Raw genomic sequence first — 20,800 nt, 5'->3', positions numbered from 1 at the left:
CAGTTGGTGGTCTGCTTCATAAAACTTATGATGAGACAAAGAATATCCTTGATCGCATATCAAAGAATCACGAAGATTGGCAGGAAAGCGATCAACGATTAAAAATTCGAGAAGGTAACGCAAACAATGGGGCCATTATATCTCTACAGAATCAAATGAATACGATGATTAATATATTACAAGGCAGCGCAATCAACAGCCCTGAAATGCAAAGAGGGCAGGTCAATGTAATTGAACAGACGAGCACGAGTTGTGCTACTTATGGGGAATCGCATCCGATTGAAGAATGTCCAAAGAACTCACAGTCAATTTACTTCGTAAAGAACAATCCTTTTCTCTAACACATACAACCCCGGGTGGAGAAACCACCACAATTTCGCATGGAAAAATAACTAACAACAAAGTTATTAACCTATGGCGCAAAAAGAAGGGCTGCCAGGATTTTTCACGCGAACGAACGGTCAACCGCAACATCAAGCAAGCAGCTCGAAAGCACCGCCATCTTCCTCTCTGGAGAGCCTATTAAAGTAGTACATTGAAAAGAACGAGACGGTCCTCTAGAACCAGGCGACTTCTATACCCAATCTCAAAATCCAAATATGACAAATTGCGGGAGAGCTGAAAAATAGACCGCAAGGGATGTTGTCGAGCTCAACTGAGCTCCCTTGCAACCCAGGGAACATAGGAAAGGAGCAATGTCTAGCAGTCTCCTTGCTAAGCGCAAAGACGACAGCGAAAGAAGGGAAAGAGCCCAGCAGGACCAATCCGAATGCGATGGAATCTAAGAACCTATTGACACAAGAATCAGAAGAGCCCAAGACGATGAAACCGGAAGTTGCGTCCACCTCCAAGCCTCTAGAACACGAAACAGAGAAGGTACAACTACCACCATTCCCACAAAGATTGAAAAAGAAGCAGAATGATGAAGGAAAGATCGCTACGGTGGCATAACGCAAAGATCAAACACTATAATCTCAACGAAGATGCGCGATCCCGGAAGCTTCACGATACCCTGCTCAATTGGAAGGGTCTACATTGGTCAAGCACTATGCGATCTTGGGGCGAGTATAAATTTAATGCCACTTTCAATTTTCAAACAATTGAATGTGGGAAAACGGATGCCCACAACAGAGACTCTCTAACTTGCGGACAGGTCCCTAGTACACCCTAGGGAGAGTTGAAGGATGTCTTGGTCACAATTGATAAATTCTTCCTACCGACAAACTTCATTATTCTAGATCATGAAGCAGACGAAGATGCGCCCATCATATTAGGATGACCATTTCTATCGATTGATCGTGCGTGAATTGATGTGCACAAGGGAGAGATCATGATGAGCATTAATGGGAAGAAGCTCCAGATTGAGGTGATCAAGATCCCAGAGGATCAAGAAAAGGAGTGAAAACCTCCATGGACTTGAAAAATCCAGATTGAAGAAGAAACAAGCAGTCCCTGCGTTGATAGGTGACATAAACTCATCAGGGATGCATTTTTTTTAGTATCCTTTTTATATCTTTCTTTCATGAACTTACTTTACCCTTTTTGTATAACCACTACTCTTTGGAATTTCCAACTCTGTCTTTCATACTTTTTACCCTCTTAATATTTAGCAACGATCATATTAAACGATTGCAGTGGAGCTACGCGATAATAGCAAACACACGACCAGTTCAATCAACCCATCGCAATTGAGGAATCGACCCACCGCAAAGAAGGATATGTTCACAGATGATGTAGGCAACAAAGCAAAATTGGGGGTTGTATCTTTCTTTGACTCTTTTATTCCAAATTTTGCACTCTCGCATCTCATTTTAATATTGCTAAATTTTATCATTGCATCCTCTTTAGTTTGACGCAATCATCAATTTTTGTTACTTTATTTAGTCACCGCATTCTTCCCCGTACCAATTATGATTTCAATGATAAAACTCATGTCTTTATTTCTCATCACATGTACTAGAATCAACTTAATTTCAAGATAGTCAATTCGTGAAACATTTCTAGAAGTTAGCGGTCCACCAGCTTTCTTTCAAAACGATTTTTACAAAATTTCCTAAGAGCATCACATGAGTTATTTCAGTTTATCAGCAATGAGGACATTGCTGTGTATAAATTTGGGGGTGTCAGTATTTATTTTCAACCTTGCTACTTTTAAAGATTTTTTTTTTTTAAAAAAATCATAACGTTGAGATCGGATCCTACTCGCAGTTGGATGTCCGCATGACACCCATGGGGGCGAGCCAAAACGAAGGTAGGAATCATGATCAACGCATAAATCAAGTGATCGCAACTCCACTGCCAAGTAAAATGGGCATGGGTTTAGATTGAGAAACAATGTCTTGCTCGTAGTTGGATGCTCGCATGACACATGTGGGGGCAAGCCAAAACAAAGGCTAGGCACTTGGATCAGCGCAAGGTCACAAAAAGAATATCTAAACAGCGAAGGATACAAATCATTTAGAAACACCCCGGTTAGAAAAAGTTTTGAAATAAATCATGTGATGTCCTAGAAACAAGTAAAGTCTTTTTAAAGGTAAACTTGCGGTCCCTAAGTATTAGAAATATTTTAGGAAGAGACTAGGATAGAAATTAAGAAGATTTTGGTTCATAAAATTTGAATAAGGCACCTCGAGAAATCTAGGTAGGAAAAAGGTGGTTGACTCTTCAAAGAAAATCTTTAGTTTATGCTTGAGGACAAGCATTGTTTTAAATTTGGAGGTGTGATAACGGGTAGAAATGCACGTTATTACAACGCAAATAAGTAAAACAATGAGGGAATACGACGGTAAAAATAAACAATATCATGTCCAAAAGTATTAAACTGAGAAAATTGCGATCGCATGCGCCTATCGCATAAAAGCAGTTAATTTACTTATTTTGTGCAGGAAAAATGTGTTGGTGCAAGTAAAATTGCGATCCAAGGAATTAGGCGTCCGCATGCATTGAAAGATTGCAATCGCTAAGTCATGTGATCGTATGCAATCGTGAGAAGTTGCTCGAGAAGGTGGCCACATAAAGACTGTGCATCTAGGTGACAACATAATAAATCATGATGGGACGGAAAGCTGATGACGTCGAATCCGAATTTAGTTGACAAGCCATTAATGCCACACTGTAGCAAGTACACTCAAATTTTGGTAACCTTTAATCGGTGCATCAGAGAAGAAGATTTAATTACCGCCCATCATTGCAATCATTGGAGAGAAAGGCTGCTTCACCTTGAGCTCTATAAATACCAGAGGCCACCATTGTAAAAAGGGTTAACAAGTTAGATCGCCATATATAGAATAAAGAATAAGTTAGGGAGCCGTAGTTTGTTCATACTTATACTTAGAAGACAGAGACGAGCTAAGAGACGAAGATGTCGAGAGATCATTTCCGAAAGCTCGAAATACTGTCGGGGAGTGCTACAAAGGGAGAGAGGGCCAACACTTGCGAAAGCAAGGACATTCAGCTAGACAAAATGGAGTGAAAAAGATTGTGTAAAAAGCCACGGGAACAAGACATTGCTACCGGGCTTCTTATCCCTACATTCCATTGTTATTTTGTATTCTGAATTTTATTTATAGAAAATGGAAATCACATTTCAACTTATGTTCAATCTCTCCATACTTTGCATGAGTAGCTAAATTACCAAATAGGTTGAGAAGTACTTAACTAGCATGACCTAAGATTTACACTTTATGCAATCATCTTGTCTTATATATGCATCATTTACCCTTTAGAGATACTTGAGAGAGTCATATTAGAATCTAAGCTTGAGAGGGTCAGATTAGAACTGCATAAGCAAGAGATAGAAACTTAGACATAAGTTCTATTGCTATTAACGCATCGCATGCACCCTAGAAATAGGATATGATAGTATACGATCACCTTGTGTATGTGTGCATCATTCATCATCGCATAGACAAGAATAGAGGCTTAGACATAAGTCCTATCGACATTTTTGTATACATCGCATGCGTCCTAGAAATAGAAATTATGGCATTTGCATTGAGAGATGACATGTTGTTGTTTGTGTAAGCATGATCGTATAACTTGTACGCAATCTTAGGAAGTGTTAGCTAAACCCCTTCTCAACCCTTTCATCGCATACTCATTGTGATTCTCAATTTCATCAACTCTTTATTCGAACTCCGTCACATAGGAAATATTCTTAAACAAAACACCATCTAACTTATTTGTTTTCACCACCGCAAGAGAATCAAATTTAACTGTCGCATATTAACTCAGTAGTCCCTGTGTTCAACCCTGGACTTACCAAGAAACCTAGTGAGGCTTATACTTGGGTCTTATTAGGAAAACTTGCATGTGCAATGTATAACACATCAACGCAACTCATACCATAATCACATCACCATTTACAAACGCATTAGCCATTCATTATTAGATTGGGGTGTTGAACCTAGTTATGCTCTTTGTTTTAGCTTGCCCCCACAGGTGTCATGCGGGCATCCAAATTTGGTTGCATGCCATATTCAACTCAACTCTTGTCTTAGCTAATTGAAGTTATGCCATACAGAGGAGTTGTTATTATGCGTTGATTCGGGTCACCTACTTTCATTTTGGCTTACCTGCACGGGTGTCATGTAAAGTATCCAACTACGGGTAAGTACCTTTCACAACTTTAACTCTTATCAGCTTGGGTTTCCCCCTTGCGCTGACAGTGGAGCTTTTATTATGATTTTTTAAAAAAAAAATAATCATTGCAATGTTTAAAAAGGACGCATTGCTCAGACCACTGCCACCCCCAAATTTAGAGAGTGGCAGGGTCCTTGCCAAAAAGCTAAAAACAAACTCGTTTAGAAATGCAGTAAAAGATGTTTGAGCAGAGGTTTGCACATAATAAAACTTAAGACTATCAAACCTTGAAAAAGCTACTAAAGCAAGGTAAGCCATGCGACATTTGTTAGTGGATGTAGTGAATTTACATAAGTATCATAATGGATGCTAATCTATCAACGCAAAAGAAAGCAAGCAGACAAAAGAGAATTTTAGAAGGATAACACATAAAAGATAACAAGAAAAGAAACATATGAGCAGAGTATCAATTTTGTCAATACTTAGAACTCTTGTGGAAGAAATAGCCATGCGTTGAATGATGGAGAGGATTCTTCTTTCGAGACAATGAACCGAGAAGAAATTATTATCGCACCCACAAGGAGCGAACGCACACCACATCAAAAGAAAGCAGCCGCAAATCCAAAACGACAATAATCAAATAAATAAACTAAAGAAGCTATCTAGGAAAGCAGAGTAAAGATAGAGTAGAAGACGTCCCTAGAGGAATTGGAGTGAATTTACCGCGAGGATTCTTCCATGTAGGAGATTGAACCTGACTGCTTAGGTTAAGGAACTTATTGTCCTGACCCTCGGAACTTCGAGCATTCATTGGCCACATGGTGGTTAACATGCTCCTAAGACTGCTTTCAACTTATGCGATAGATTGCCTTTCAATCTCAGGGTCAATATTGAAATTCGGCATATCACCTTCACTTAAATATCGTTTTCAACTTGGTCGCACAAGCTACAATACGCCCAAGACTAAAGGGTGCCTACGAAAACACAAAACTTAACAAACTATTAGCTACCAAATCCTCGATAATGGCACCAAAAACTTGTTCGAAAAGGAAAATAGACTCTTCTTTTAATATACGTTAGTCTCTATGCGTTGAAGGTCATGCATTGGACTGAAGAATATGCAATATGCATTAAGCATGTATGTGATGACCATGCATTCTTATCACAAGTTTTCTTGCTGTCTCGCCAAGTATAAGGAGATTGCAAGTTTCTTGGGATGATCCGAGATTGATCACAGGGACTTGTAACTAAATGATGTTTGTGAAGCAAAGTGTTTGAAGCGATGAATAAAAGTAAAAAAGAGAAGTTAATGGGCTATGCGCTACTCCTACTCCTAACTAAACATATTGAGTAATGAAAGTTTGACTACGAGAATTGGTAGAGATGTGGCAACTGTTAACGCATAATAAGGTGAATGAACAGAATTATGGAGGGAATAAATTCACCGCATCATTATGCTTGGTTGTCAAGTAATCCTAGCTCACCACACTAACGCATCGCACACCTCTTGGTGGTCAGCCGCATGTTTATATCTCTATAATGCATGATTGCGTTGAGCATAAGATCATTCCTATCTCTAGGAACATTGCTTACTTTGATTATTGTGTTCCACTACTTACCCTCTCGGGCGGTTGGTTATAGCTACTCAGCTCATAGATAAGCATTGCAATAGCCTCACACCAAGCAAAAAGGATTAACTCACTATACTCGTGCAACATTGTAATGCAAAAAAAAAATTTTTCACTATGATGCAAGTCTATGTCATAAACTTGAAGACATAGATTTTATGCGATGATATGTGATACTACTTCTAGATATGCGTTATTAGCAAATGTTCTTATAGTATGTTGTGCGTTGTCACAAGTTTTTTTGCGTTGAAACCAAGTATAATTTCACCGCAAGTTTCTCGGTGTGATCCGAGGTCGAACACAGGGACTGTTTGAGGTTATTGCGTTATGTTTGTGATATATGCAACCAGGGTTTTTTTTTCAAATTAATAAAAGAGTTTTGTATACAAGTAATTAAACATGCGATAAAGTAAGTAAAACGGTAAAAAAAATGCAATAATAACATAGATTGTGTTAAAGTAAATTGCGATAAAGCAAATCTAAGCTAAGATGATACAAGATACAGATTTCATGATACAAGATACTGAGGTCAAGGCTGGCTATGAAGATTATGCAAAGATCGTGTAATACGGTGACAAGTCTTATGTGTGAATCAGAAAGAGAAAAGATAATTAATATAAACAGCGCAAGTTCCTTAATTGCATTAAAGATATAAGTATTGTTCCACTTTTTCCTTGGTGTACACCTCTCGGTGATCGGCCGCGTTCCCACATCTCTGTGGTGAAACAAGGACGAACGTAATGAATGCAAGGTTGCTTCCATCTCTGGAAGTACTACTCGTTTTAGTTAACGCATTCTTCTAACCTTCTCTCGACAGATCAGAATGACATCTTCACTTCTGCTCTCACAGGTGAAGATGCCGTCTAACATGCCTTAGTTAAACACATTTATCTCTTTACTCGTTTAATCCATATTAATTACCAAGGTATTAAGAAAACTTCATGGAGAAAACGATTAATGGAGGAACGGAAACAAACAGAAAAGTGGAAATGAAAGTGATCAAGACAGTCAATAAAACTATTTAATGTCTGATACATGATTTTTGAATGAAGAGATTAAGAGAATGAAATACAATTGATGAATAGAGTTAGAAACAAATACAAATAAATGCCAACGTCTTGGTGCCGATCTGGATGGAGATTTGCTTGTCGGCGTGGATGGATCGTGTGGAAGGATGAGCTTCCTTCTCAGGCTTGCTCAACCGGTAGTAGAGATCTAAGCACAGAGCTTCACGACGGGGATTTGGCAGAATCACACTGAGACTCACCTCTCGGCCTTGTCTCTTCTCTTCCTGGATTTCTTCCGATCAATACTCAGCTCAGCCTTTCTCTCAATAATCTAGCATCAGTTAGCCCTCGTATCAATTATCCCTGTATTAAGTATATCCTCTCTGAATTCTATGGGGGTATTTATAGGTGAAAAGCTTTGACTCTTGGCTTGTGGACCCCACTTCTTGTTATGGAAATTTCGAAGATGGAGGAATAAATATTCCTTCTGTTATTCAATCAGACCATCAAATCTGCACAATGGTTAGTTATACACGTGTCACAATCCTTTGCGTTTGCGTTGCTCAGCTACATCTTTCGATCGGTTGCTCGCATGTGATGTTGTTTTTATTACTACATGCGGTTGACATTCAGCTCGGGATCGACTGTCGCATTATGCCGTCATTGCATTAATCGTCTTCATTGCTGATTGATGGGCACAATGTGACGGAGATGCGTTGTTTAGTTTCTCGTTGAGCCTTGATCGCAAGCGGTGACTTGGTTTCCTGCAAAACAGAGTTAAAATATCCTCTTCTACCATCTTGACGATGTTAGTGGGTGTAATTGCGATAATTTATATTTATTGTATTTCTGAGCTAATTTTCATTCAATCGACGCATATTTACTCTTTTTTGGCCGAAATATCTGAATAAGGCAGTATAAACAACTTGTATTTCTACAAGTTATCACACCCCCAAATTTAGATATATGCTTGTCCTCAAGCATATCTTCTACTAAGGCAATAATGTTAAATTTATATTTTTACGTCGATTGGTTGCTTCGAATGTTACACTTAGGCACATTTCTTAACAATGCAATTTCCTTCTATCCTTGTTAATTCTGAACAAAGCCCTACTTTATTCTTCTATATAACAAATTTTTGCTCAAAGATGCTTTTCTAGTTTTTTTTTTTTTTTAAAAAAAAAATATAATCTCTTCTTTGTCAAAACAACTTGATATGTCTATATGCGGTGGTCAAACTTTGCGTCATTTATTAGAGACTGTTGGTCATGGTTACACTTTTCGTTTTGGTTTTTTCCCACGGGTGTCATGCGAACATCCAACTACAGTTGTGTACCAATTTCAACTTTAACTCATGATATTCAGAGGAGTTGTCTCTTGTATTCTTTTATACATATTTTTTTTCATATTGCGTTGTTCTTAGAAACCCACCTTTGTTTTGGCTTGCTCCTACTGGTGTCATACGAACATCCAACTACGAGCAGGCTCCTTTCATTACTAAGCTCTTATCAGGTTGGGAACATTTTTTATGTTTCCCTTGTGCTGACATTGGAGTTTGGCATAATAATTTTTCTCTTTCTCTCTTTTTTTTTTTTTTTTTTTGGAAATGAACGCATTTTCTTGAAGATCGCATATTCTTGATCTTATCTGCTCAGACCTTCCCCACCCCCAAATTTAAAGATGAGCAAGGTCTTCAGTGCGTTGTTTGGATAGACTAGACAAACACTTAGAAAAAAAATTTTAAAAAAAAGGTTTGAGCAGAACTTTGAAAGATAAAAGGTAAAGTACTGCTAAACTAAGAATTAATAAGTGTTGGTTAGAATTTACAAAGTATGGGAAATGTTTCTAAGTATAAACATATTATGCATCATGGTAGCGCAATGAATAACGCAAAAGTAAAGGATTAAGAACATCGCAAATATTGTCAAAGGATGATAAAGAGAAAGGCATAGGCAAAAAGGAGTGAATATGTACTCATTTGTATTGAATATTAAAAAAGTATACAAATAATTAAAAATTAATGCAATACAAAATTGTTGCCTATACAAAAAATCAAAGAATTTAATTAAATAATAAATTGAATAAAATTATAGAATGGTCGCATAATATATATATATATATATATATATATATATATATATAGAGAGAGAGAGAGAGAGAGAGAGAGAGAGAGAGAATGTCAGGATTATTGCTGAGGAGCATGAGGGTCTGGAGGAGGGTTTCACGGTGATGCAAAAGAAGTCTCTTCAAAAAGCAAGTGTTGCCTGAGATGTGGGGGCACCAATGGACCATGAAGGTATGCTGTGAGAAAATTAAAGTATTCATGGTTGCGCTCTGCATGTTGTCTTTGATGGCGGTTGATCGTATGAGTGTTGCGATGTATGTTGATCAACGCCTCCCTTGATGTGGAAACACTGCTGAATACTATCAACTTGCTCCATGACTGCATCAAACCGTTGGTCAAAGTAGGCTTGTTGTTGGTTGAAGAGTTGCTGCTGTTGGTAGAGAAGTTGTTGTTGTTGGGTCAGAAGTGACCGCATTTCTGCTAACTCAGCAGCCAGGGAGGTTATGGAGGGTCTTGCCTGTGATGTCTCGCCAGCATCGTTTTGGGGTTGGGCAGAGGTGCCTTCACCCAAATCGTGTGGGTCATCAACTTACGGTGGTGGAATGGAAGGTTGCGGTGATGAGGTTGAGAGTGAAGTTAGGGTTGCTGGATGAACAGTTAGAGAATTGGGAACGAGAAAAAGATTGGTAAAGTGTTCATGGAGTGGAGAAGAAGGTTATGCGGGTGGGCTTAGAGGGCTTGGAGGGCAAATTACCAAGGGAAAAGGGTCCAAAGGTTCTGGATCATGCGTTGTTCACTCTTGGACCTTTTCTTTTCCCTTATCTTCTCTACGTGGTCTCTTAGGCTTTGGTCCCTGCGGTGCATTAAGGTCGATTATGGGCCTCTTTAAGGGTAGCTCAGGGCAATGTGGGGAGTCTTTGAGGAGAAACCTCAAGATCTTCATGTTGATGAGGCCGTGGACTTCAGGCATAGGCTCTTCATCAATGCCTATGCCCATTGACAGGCACAGACTTGAAACAATCCATGGAAAGAAGTACTGTCCTCGAATATGCTCTACCAGTGCTCTAAGCTGTCTTGCAATCGGCCACCCTATGTCAATCGGTATGCCACGCGTAATGCAATATGTGGCCATGACTCAATCCCTTGATACAGTCTTGTCATGTGTGGTTGGGATCAGCCGCTTCTTGACCAAGTAGACCCAAAGCCTTCCCTCCGGAAGCAAAGACTTGGATGCCAGGGTACGGATGCCCTTGAGTGAAACCGACCACTTTGTGCCCGGTTGCATTAATACTTGCAGCGCGTCCTCCATCTGCTACTCAGTGGGATCATCAATAATTTTTTCCCCGGTGCATCCGGGTTATCCTTCATTTGGTATATATCATTAATGTCCCTTGTGCTGAAGACACCGTTTCTTCCTTGAAGGTCACCGCATCCCTGGTTCCGTGTAGATGCCCTCTATAGAAGTCTCTCACTATCTGCGGCATAATAATGGCTGGGCATTGGCAAAATGTGTCCCAGCTATGTTCCACAATCACACTTATAATGAGGTCAGGTAGTGGCATTGGCGTAGGATAGAAGCCCATCTCTATCAGCATGTCATCATTCTCTTTTTTCTTCGATGGACGCTTCCTTGCCAACGCGGGCTCACTACTTTCTACGATTACTTTGCCCTTTTCTTTTGCCAACGCAAGGTGGGCTGCTTGCCTTTGCTTCTTCTCTCGCTCTCTGCGTTGTTCCTCCTTCTCGAGTTCTGCGAGTTCTTTACCGTTCTTCTTCTGTAAGCGCCTTCTGTTATTTTCGCGCTTCTTCTCCTTCTCTTCTTTCAATCTTCTCTCCTCTTCTTCCTTCTTATTTTTCTCTTCTTCTCCTTCTTCTCTTTCTTCTCTCTCGAACTCTTCTACAAACTACTCGGAGGCTAGCAACAGACGTTGTTCCTCCTCGCGCCTCCTTATCCCTTCGAGCCTTGCGAGCTCATTATTACTACAAACTACGCATTTTTCTCAATTTTCAGCTCAATCCCTTGGAGTTCTCCCAGTATACTCATGTGTTTGGAGTGATTTCAAAGCCAACTGAAAGCTCCACAAGCCTAGTTTTCAAGGTAGGGCTGCCGGAGAAGAAGCTCCAAGGGATCGGGCTGAAAACTGAGAAAAAGATAGAAGGGTCAAGCTGTCAGGTAAGTTTGGGCCAGTCCTGAAGATTTTGTGATTCCGGCCAAACCACGAGGAGTTTTGAGCTAATATTTTAAGGTAAACTTTCTGAGACATTGTAGAGCATGTTTACAGAAGGAAGTATCACGAGATAAGTCTTAGAACTATGAGTAATCGGAGTTTTAAATTGAATCTGGATTTTAAGGGGTTCAAAAGGGAGCCCGAGGTAGACAAAGAACTTATAAAGTGAAAAGTTCCTAGATGACAAGGTGAGTGACTAAAATATTTGACTAAATATTTACAATGTTTTAAAGAAACTATGTTTTAAAGAAAGATTATTCTCATGCCAGCTAGTTTTACCAAGTAATTTCCAAGCAAACCATGAGTTATGTTTTAAACACATGCCAAGTATGAGAGTTTATTGAAAAACTATTTATGTGTGTTTAAATACACCAAGCATGCGTTAGTATCTTTAAAGACATGTTTTCTATGCGGTATACTTTACATACTTTAAAGAGAAAGTCATTTTATGACTAGTTTTACTTGTAACACGATACCGAAGGACATTTGAGAAGGTATCCGACCAACTTGATACCAAAGGACATTTGAGAAGGTATTCGAATAGCTCAATACTGAAGGACAAGTTTAGAGAAGGTATTTAAGCAGAAATACCTAAGGTATGACAATACTTAGTATGGCCACGTGCACGTAGGTAGTTAAAGTTAGAGATTGAGCAAAAGAGTTCTCTCTTGACTAGCAGTTGATGTTGGGATTTAACCGCAGCAGGGTTATTCTCAACTAAGAAACAGTTTTAATGTTTTCTGATAAAAACAACTTTACATGTTTTATGCTTGGAAAATGTTTATATTATAGTACAAGGTTACTGTAGAAGTTTATATTTCAGTTTAATCTATTTATTGAGACTTTTGCATGAGAATCAGTTTTCTTTCTTAAGTCACTCACTGGGCTAGTAAGCTCACCCCGTTTTCAAATGTTTTCTTTTTCCCCAGGTAGCGGTCAAATCCTCAGAAGATAGCTCTGCATCTGCTCTGCCACTAAAGGAAAAGATATTGTAACCCGTCTGTTAGGTGGTTACAGTAAATATTGTACACATGTTACAATTGTTCATATAGGGACTAGGGTTTTGGGCATCGAGACTTGTGAAACTAGTAATCTAATTACTCTAAATATGTTGTGCTTCTAAATTATTAAATTTTGGCCTAAGAGGCATCCGCTGTATATGAGTTTATACATTGGTATCAGAGTTATTTCCGCAAGAGTTATTAGGTAGTAAGTGTCAACAAAAAGGTTGATAACTGCTGCAATCATGTCCTTTCCTAGGTTTAGAGAGTAGTCTGGAACGGGGTGTGACATATAACGAGAGTCTTATGACAATTCTAGTTTTACTGAACATGTAGATAGGCCTTTAATGACAACCATATTTTTTGTACATGTTCAACTCAAACGTTCTATGACCATTAAATTATATTGTAGAGTTGTGGATTATATAAATAATAATATTTTGTCTACGTTAAATGTTTATATGTAGAATGGTAGTTACTAAAAGAAAGAATGTGCTATCCTTTCGTAACTTTCTTGTTTTCCACATCCAAATTTCATTTTTTATATTTATATAAAGGTGGTTGCTAAAAGAAAGATTGTACTAGAAAATACATTTTTCTTTCCTTTGTTTTATAATAAATTAGTTGTTGCATTAATGTGGTTTTATACATCTTTTTAAGATCATATCTCTACTCTGCCTCCATTTAGTCTTAATCTTTTAATCTAATTCATTTCATACGTTTGAAGGTATGTTATAGTATGTTTGATTTAAATTTTATTTGCATTTAGTTTCATTACAATCTAACTGTAGTTTGTTATCTTACTTTTAGGGTCCAAACTAATTGCACAATTCCTCCAATAATTAGTTTGAGGTTCATTAGTTTTAAGTTCGGAGTCTACTTTATATAGTCCAAATTTTGTTTAATTGTTGCAGAACAATTTGTAATGTATTGAGTGTTGTTTATTGCTATGTTTTTTTTACATGTACATAAACATTTTTATGGACACTATTATTTCATTTGTAAGTGGCAAATTAGACTTAACCATAAAAACTAACTATAAAAAATGTTTAAACAAAAACATGTATGCAAAAAACGAGTTTGCACAAAAAAAAGTTCATTTCATTGTATGAGTGTAAAATGTAAATAAACAAACATTTGCACAAAAAAAAAAAAAGGGAAAAAATAATTAACCATAAAATTTGAAATTTATATTTCACAAATATGACATATCTTTAGGGATGTAGATAAATTTGTAATGCAATTGAGTGTTCAAATGGTGTGGTGAAAATATGTTACATTTTCCAATAAGGAAAAAACAAAAAGTTATTCAATTTTTAAGCTTTTCAGTGTTCATGATCAAGGGTGAAATGTTTTCATTTGTTTGGAATATATTTGGTATTCAGGAATGGAAAAAAATATATGTTATGTAACTGAGTGTTCAAAACTTGAAATAAAAAATTGTGTTCAGTATATATTTACTTTAGAGAAATTTGTTATGTTTTAAGAATGATAAAAAAAATTAAACATTTATTAGTGTTAAAAATTTTAGGAAAATATGTATGTAGTTGAAATTTTAAAAAATTAAAATAAAATCAATTTCATGTAAAAAAATTGCATCAGATATCCCAACTCAACTCATCCTAAACACATATTTTGTTACTAACTTAACTCAACTCAGTATCCTATACATTTCAATGCAATCCTATATACAAACAATCTACTTGAATATATACCATTTAACTATATAAATAATCTAAATAATACTTATCAATTCAACTAAATTCAATTTTGCACTCCAAACAACCCTAAAAAGTTGTAACAAATTATGAGTTTGAATTGAAAATTTTAAAATTTTAAGATTTCAAAAATCAAATATACACGAGGGAATATTGTGTTATATATGTGTCTTGGGCACAAAACCAATTGTGTAACTTGCATTGGAGGAAAGCAAAGGTCGCTTTATTCCAAGTTTCCTTTCGGACAGGAAAAGAAAATGTGTGGAGAAGCAGAATAGTTTCTGAAATTTATCCTTTTCAAATACAAAACCTCTGGAAATGATAAATTTCGCTATCGTTGCTGCTACGACGGATTCCTCAATCCTCCTTTGCCCGTAGCTCCGATTTCAATTACAGTCGGAGGCTGCTTTGCGAGCTCTGTGATCTTCAGTCACCGTCGGCGCCGTCTAGCATGGGACAGTCATTGGGGAGATTCGGAGGTAAATTGACCTAACTTGATTTTCTTATACTTCGTTTCGAATTCGTTTTCAGTTTTTTGTTTGGATCCGTCGATAAATCGATCAACGGATCGAGCGAAATAGCAAAATGGAGAATTCGTAGTCATAGAGGAGGTCATAGTGGTTTCTCCTTTGAAAGGAGATCGATCTTATTGATGAAATTCGATTATCCGTATTCATTAACTGATATCTTCACGGACTTGATAAATGAATTTATCGTTTTTGTTTCTTGTTTTGTTTGTTTGGTGTGTTAAATTAGCTGATATGCGCTGTCTCTGTGGATTTGTATCGTGTCTGCTTGCAATTGAGGGAGACATACACGTACAGGATGCTTAATAAGATTAGAAATCTTTTTGGAAATCGAGGGATGAGAAATTGATACATTTTTAATCTTAATATACTTGCAATTGCAGGCAAAGAATGGAGGGATGAGCAATTGAGGAAGATATCAAATAAAATATTTGATAAGTTTAAAAATCAATCACATAGGGATAAGCTGTCGTTTGAAGATCTGTACATTGCTACGCTACTTGTATACAAGTAAGAAGCTTAGTTATTTATTTATTTTTCCTTGCTACACTTTTCTAGCTTATTCATTCATTTATAAGATAGCCTGGTGGGACATCTTTCTTTATAATATGCACATGACCTACCCACTGATTTGTGGGGTTTGTGACTGTGAGAGTTCTTGCAAATTCTTGGCTAACTTAGGACGTAAGAACTGAAAGTTAGCTTTGCTAATATTTCCATTTCTTATTTCTCAATTTCCTTTTTCTTTTAAATTAAAAAACTAAAAACTAAAAAATAGATGTGTTTCTGGTTTTCTTTATTAAAAAAAAAATAGACGAGGGTTTGGTACCCTTTTTTAGTTTCTTTTTCCAAAATTTTAAAATTTTAAGAATTTTAAATTTTAAATTATTACATATAAATGATTTGTTTTAATTAAAGATTCAAATTTTAATGTTATGTAATAGTTGTATTATAAATTTTATAAGTAAAAAGATGAAATGATGCTTTTATAATTTCTTGAAAAAATTGAAAACATGAAGGAAAAAATTTGATTTAATTGTTTAATATTCCTAAAAGATTAGAAATAAGAAAGCGTTTATTTTACTCAAAAATTGGAAATAGGAAACACGAAACGAGAAATGTTATCAAACTGCTCTTAAATTTTAAAACTGGGCTTCAACTTTGATCCTTGGATATATCTGTTTAAAATCTCAAGCTCTTGGTGATTTGGCATTTATGACATTGGTTTAATACCGAACAAATACATGTAATGCAGTGATATTAATAAGTATATGCCCGGACCGCATCTTGATCCTCCCACGAAGGAACGGGTCAAAGAACTCATACAGGTACTTCGTTTTTTTAATTTTTTTTTTTTTATTGTTTTGAGAAAATAGAGGTACTTTGTTGATACAATAATATTGCAAAGGTTTAACAATGTAAGAAAGTGGCATCTGTTGTTGATTTGGAAACCTAAACTTGCTGGAAATGCATTCCATGGGCTCACCGTTCCTACTTATTTATTTGTTTATTTAATTGTGTCAAAGTAATCACCTACTTAACGATCCAATAAGTATCAAAGTAATAGATTATAATAAAAAATTACATCTCAATATTAACATATTGTTCAAACTTACATCTCAATAATCACCAATCTGCTAGCCCTTTTGTAAATATGTCCTGTTTGTTTTGTATCACAATGTAAACAACATATGGTAAACGATACTGGAAGAAGCGCAACATGTACTGATCCTCTCTTTCCTCGTCTGCTTCCTGTTTGGTTTCGGTAGAACTCAACGGAAGTCTAAAGAAATAACTGTTTTTTCTCTTCTTTTTGGAAACTAATATACTTTGACCTTCTAGATTTGAGTTTATTTGAGATGGGTGTCAAGGTTTCATAAAATGATTCTAAATTGTTATTAAGCTCATTTGAATATTAGTTGACCTGATAGCTAACGTAGTAGTTAAAATGTTATTGGACTTTGATGTTTAGGAATTTAAAATAATGGCAAAAGAAGTATCAACTTTATAGTATTCTCTTGTAGAATGCAAAATAATAATATAAATTTGGTACTTTTTTTGCCACTAAATGAAAAAAAAATGTGTATATAGATATATGTATGTATGTATTATTCTTTTGCTGACTGGATTGCTGACACGGCCATTCCTTCCCCTCTCTCATTACTCCCTTCTAATTTTCCAACCACCATTGTCGTTGCTGCCAACTGCCGTTCAGGATTGCATACTGCGAGTTCCAAATTTGGAACTTGTGTTGGTGAAATTGAGTGTAAAACCAGTAGGGGTGAGGTGAGCAGAAACGACAAATGGGTGGTGGGTGAATACCAAATGGCAAAACTAGTGGTGTTACTTTTAAAACTTTAGAAGCCAAAGAAACACCAAAATAATTATTAGAAAATATCGGATTCTTATCATTTTTACATTTATTCCATTGCGACCTCCCACCTCTTTCAGGCACTTATCTATTATCCTGAACGTGGAGTCGTCAATTAAATGACAATTATTAGGATAGTTCTGAAAATGAACTTTGCTTTGGTAAGTTAATGACGGATATTAATGCCTAGACCTTGTTCTCTACATATGAGGTCTAAATACTTGGCAATCTTGTTCTCCGCTTGGTGTTAATGAACTTGGCTGAAGCATGGCTATCAACTTGCCTGTGGTGCTTGTTGTTTTGTTTTCCTAATTCTCTTTGAGAGGCATTAGTAGTTTACTTTTGTGGCTTTTTTGAAATGTAGGCTAATCTTGCTCTTCCTGTTGCCATGCTTTCAAACACTTCCAACTAAAGTTTAACAATGCATCTTTTTCCAGTTATATATGCAAAGATTTTTTGTATGGATGACCCATTATCAGCACCCTAAATGATTAACCACCCCAAAATCAAATGAAAACTAACCGTTTGCTTATATCAAAGTGCACTTACGGTATGTTATATGGTATCACATTAGGGATGTCTCTTCTATTGCGAAATGGTCATGCCCATGTCTATCTCGATTTTCATTTTTCTCACATTTGTGTCATGGAATATTGTGGTGGAGTATAGAAAAATGAAGATTGCGATAGACATGGCTATCAGGATCGCATTAGGGATGTCTTTTATAGTGCAAAATGGTCAAGGCCATGTCATTTTTCTAACGCTTTTGATATCGAATATTGCGGTGGAGTGGAGAAAAATAAAGATCGTAGTAGACTAGGCCATCGGATTAGGGCTATGATGAAAGAGATGTCTCGAATGCTATATTATTTAAAAACACGGTAGTGTGCTGTGACATAAACATAAAACTAGTTTTTATTTGTTTTTAAGAGATGTGTTATTAATCATTTAGAAGGCTTGGAATGAGTCGTCCGTACAAAATCTCTATACTTGCAAACAACTACTTTATGGAAAACATGTAAAATCTGTGTGCTCTTGTTCCTACTCAACTTTGCATGTTGATGGTTCGTTTGTTGCATTACAGGACAGCGATAGGGACGAGGACCGAGAAATTGACCGTGAAGAATTTTTGGATTTCATACTGAGCTTGACATCTGACACGTTCGTATCAGTGAGCCAGAGATTGATCCTTACTTTGGTGGTAGCACCAACCGTCGCAGTTGTCACAAAGAAAAGTACTGAAGGCGTTCCAGGCCTTGGAAAATTTGTGCAAAAACTTCCCGCTTCAGCATATGCCTTCCTAGTCACCCTTGCTGCTCTCATGTTTCAAAACTCTCAGCAGCAGCTTCTCAAAGGATAGGTTCTGTCTCTGTTTCCTTCGTTTCATCTATATATTCCTTTGTTATTTGCATATATACGTGATTGTGAACTAATAACAATCCAACTTTGAATTTACCATTTGAAGCCTTGTTTATATTTTGTTTCTATGACTCTTCATCCCCCCCCCCCCCCCCCCCCCCCCCCTCGTTCATGGAGGTCACACTCAAATTTGATTAGATCATGGCCGATAAATTTGCTTAAATTACATCTTTATTAATATGTCATTGGTATTTAAAAGTGTCGATCTTGAATTTTCAATTTTATGTTTAATAGGATATGACCCATATTTATTAAACGTAAAATTGAATTTTATGATAAATAAGACATTATACTTTTTAATATGTGTTGTATCTTCATTTTTTTAGAATTGTTGGATAGGAAATAGAAAATTTACGAATTATTTAAACACTTTTTTTAAGTTTATGGTCTTAATTGAGATACTTTTAGTTCAAGATATATTAGAAAAATTTGTCCCTCTTTTTTTTTGTAACATTTGATTTTATTTTATTTTTATTGATTTTTAAAAATTATGCTTGTTTTCTTTCAATTTTTTAGAGTTGAGTTATTAGAAAAATTGTAAAAACAAATATTAGTTTTTTAAAACTACTTTCTTTTAGGTCCCGTTTGATAATTATTGAAAAATGCTTCTAAATTTCTTGATTGGTTATCTGAATCTCCTTTTTACCAATGTTTTAAAAAAGTCAACCAAAATTTAAAAAGTACAAAAAGTAATTTTTAGAAACTTGTATTTTATTTTTTGAATTGGGTTATAATTCAACTCTTATGAAAGGTAGAGACCATTATAATAAAAATTGAAAGGAAATAAGCTTGATATTTTAAAACAAAAATTAAAAATGGTTCTAATACCATGTAACAAAAACAACAACGGAGAGAATGGAAGTTTGAAGTAAGAAAGAAATATTATATGGAAGATCACTCAATTGAAGTGAAAACATTATAGGTATTTATAAATAAATAATAAAACTAATCACTAATGCACTAACCCATTTAGGAGACATTACTCTAAATTAACCCACTAACCTAAATTAAAAATAAAAACTAATTTAATTGCTTACAAACTAAGTCTGCACTAATTCTTAATATGGTTACCATTTTAGATTTTAAAACTTGACTTTGTTTTAAAATCATACCTTGGTTGAAAGTAAATAACAAAATCAAAGAAAGCTGGATATAGACATAATATTTATGAGTTTAATTTTTAAAAGAAAATTAAATGGTAAAGTTTTAATTTTAAAAAATTATATGGTAGCCTGTAGGTTTTGTGAAAAGAAACGAGCTGACTGAAAATTTGGCTTATAAAACAGAAATTATTTCAAATGGTAAAACTGTTGAAAATATTTACAAGATATAACAAATTTTTCGAATTATTAATGAGAGACACTAATAGACTTCTATCAATGTCTATCAGGTGATATTGAAAATATTTTGGTTCTATCAGTGTCTATAGAAGTCTATCAGCAACTATCATTGATAGTTCTAATATTTTGTCATATTTTATAAATATTTTGGTTTATTTTCTAGATTTAAAAACACCCCTTATTTTATTGAAAAATCGGTGGTGACGTGAGATAGGAAGTCGACTCGCGCAGAGACCGCGACCATGGGAGAGGGAAGAAGTTTTTGAGGAACCCTCTGTATTTTATTGTGTTTGAATTTTGAATTATATTTGTCACTATTTATTTAGTATCATTTTTGAGTTGTTTGGGACGCTGAGCTGAGTTATGATTACTATTTTCTAAAAAAAAAATATTTATTTTTGTTTGAATAAAATATAGATTGTAATTTTTTTCTTTTAATTTTTAAACTTTTTTTCTTTCTTTTTTGGACAATGAACAACAATTAACCCATTACATTTCTTGTAGAAATATGGTTAAATAAAATGAGAAACTAAAGTGAAATCAAAACTTTTGATTTTAGTTAATTTTTCTCCAGGAATTTCATTATCATTTTCTTCTTTTTCTTCTTCTTCCTATTATTGCTGTATATTTTTACTATGTCATAAATTTTTTTTAATTAAATCTCCCTCATCATCATAATAGCCAATGGAATGTCACCACATTTCTTCAACGGTTTCACTTTCATTTCCCCTAAATTTGGAGGATATCATAGAACAAATCTCTACTTTTCACTAATTCTTGCTGGAAAATGTTCTAAGAATTTTTTTTTTCATTTTATGCTTTTTTTTTATATATGTTACATACTTTTCGTCCAAATATTCTTAATGCTCATTTGATATGTGAATTCTTTACGTATAAATATTGTACTTAATGTAG

At 35.6% G+C, this 20,800-nt stretch overlaps 1 protein-coding gene across 1 annotated transcript; it reads left to right on the top strand.

Annotated features, from left to right (window-relative positions):
* Positions 1–14,392: 14,392 nt before the first annotated feature.
* On the top strand, positions 14,393–18,611 carry LOC120069050 (uncharacterized). The gene is made up of 4 exons (XM_039020758.2): positions 14,393–14,707; positions 15,139–15,265; positions 16,011–16,083; positions 18,211–18,611. Exons 1-4 carry the CDS (start codon positions 14,680–14,682, stop codon positions 18,484–18,486), a joined length of 504 nt encoding a protein of 167 aa, XP_038876686.1. The 5' UTR covers positions 14,393–14,679; the 3' UTR covers positions 18,487–18,611.
* The last annotated feature ends 2,189 nt before the right edge of the window (positions 18,612–20,800 follow it).

The sequence above is a fragment of the Benincasa hispida genome, chromosome 1 (assembly GCF_027475165.1).
Source record: "Benincasa hispida cultivar pf3 chromosome 1, pf3_genome.v1.1, whole genome shotgun sequence".
Classification (NCBI taxonomy): Eukaryota; Viridiplantae; Streptophyta; class Magnoliopsida; order Cucurbitales; family Cucurbitaceae; genus Benincasa; species Benincasa hispida.
Note: the sequence above shows the minus strand (reverse complement) of the source record. Positions and strands in the feature narration are given on the sequence as shown.

Excerpts from the sequence above, each read along its gene's own strand:
- LOC120069050 (XM_039020758.2), top strand. The coding sequence starts at position 14,680 with ATGGGACAGTCATTGGGGAGATTCGGAG. Across the intron at positions 14,708-15,138 it reads GTCATTGGGGAGATTCGGAG|GCAAAGAATGGAGGGATGAG; the intron begins GTAAATTGACCT and ends TTGCAATTGCAG. Across the intron at positions 16,084-18,210 it reads GGGTCAAAGAACTCATACAG|GACAGCGATAGGGACGAGGA; the intron begins GTACTTCGTTTT and ends GTTGCATTACAG.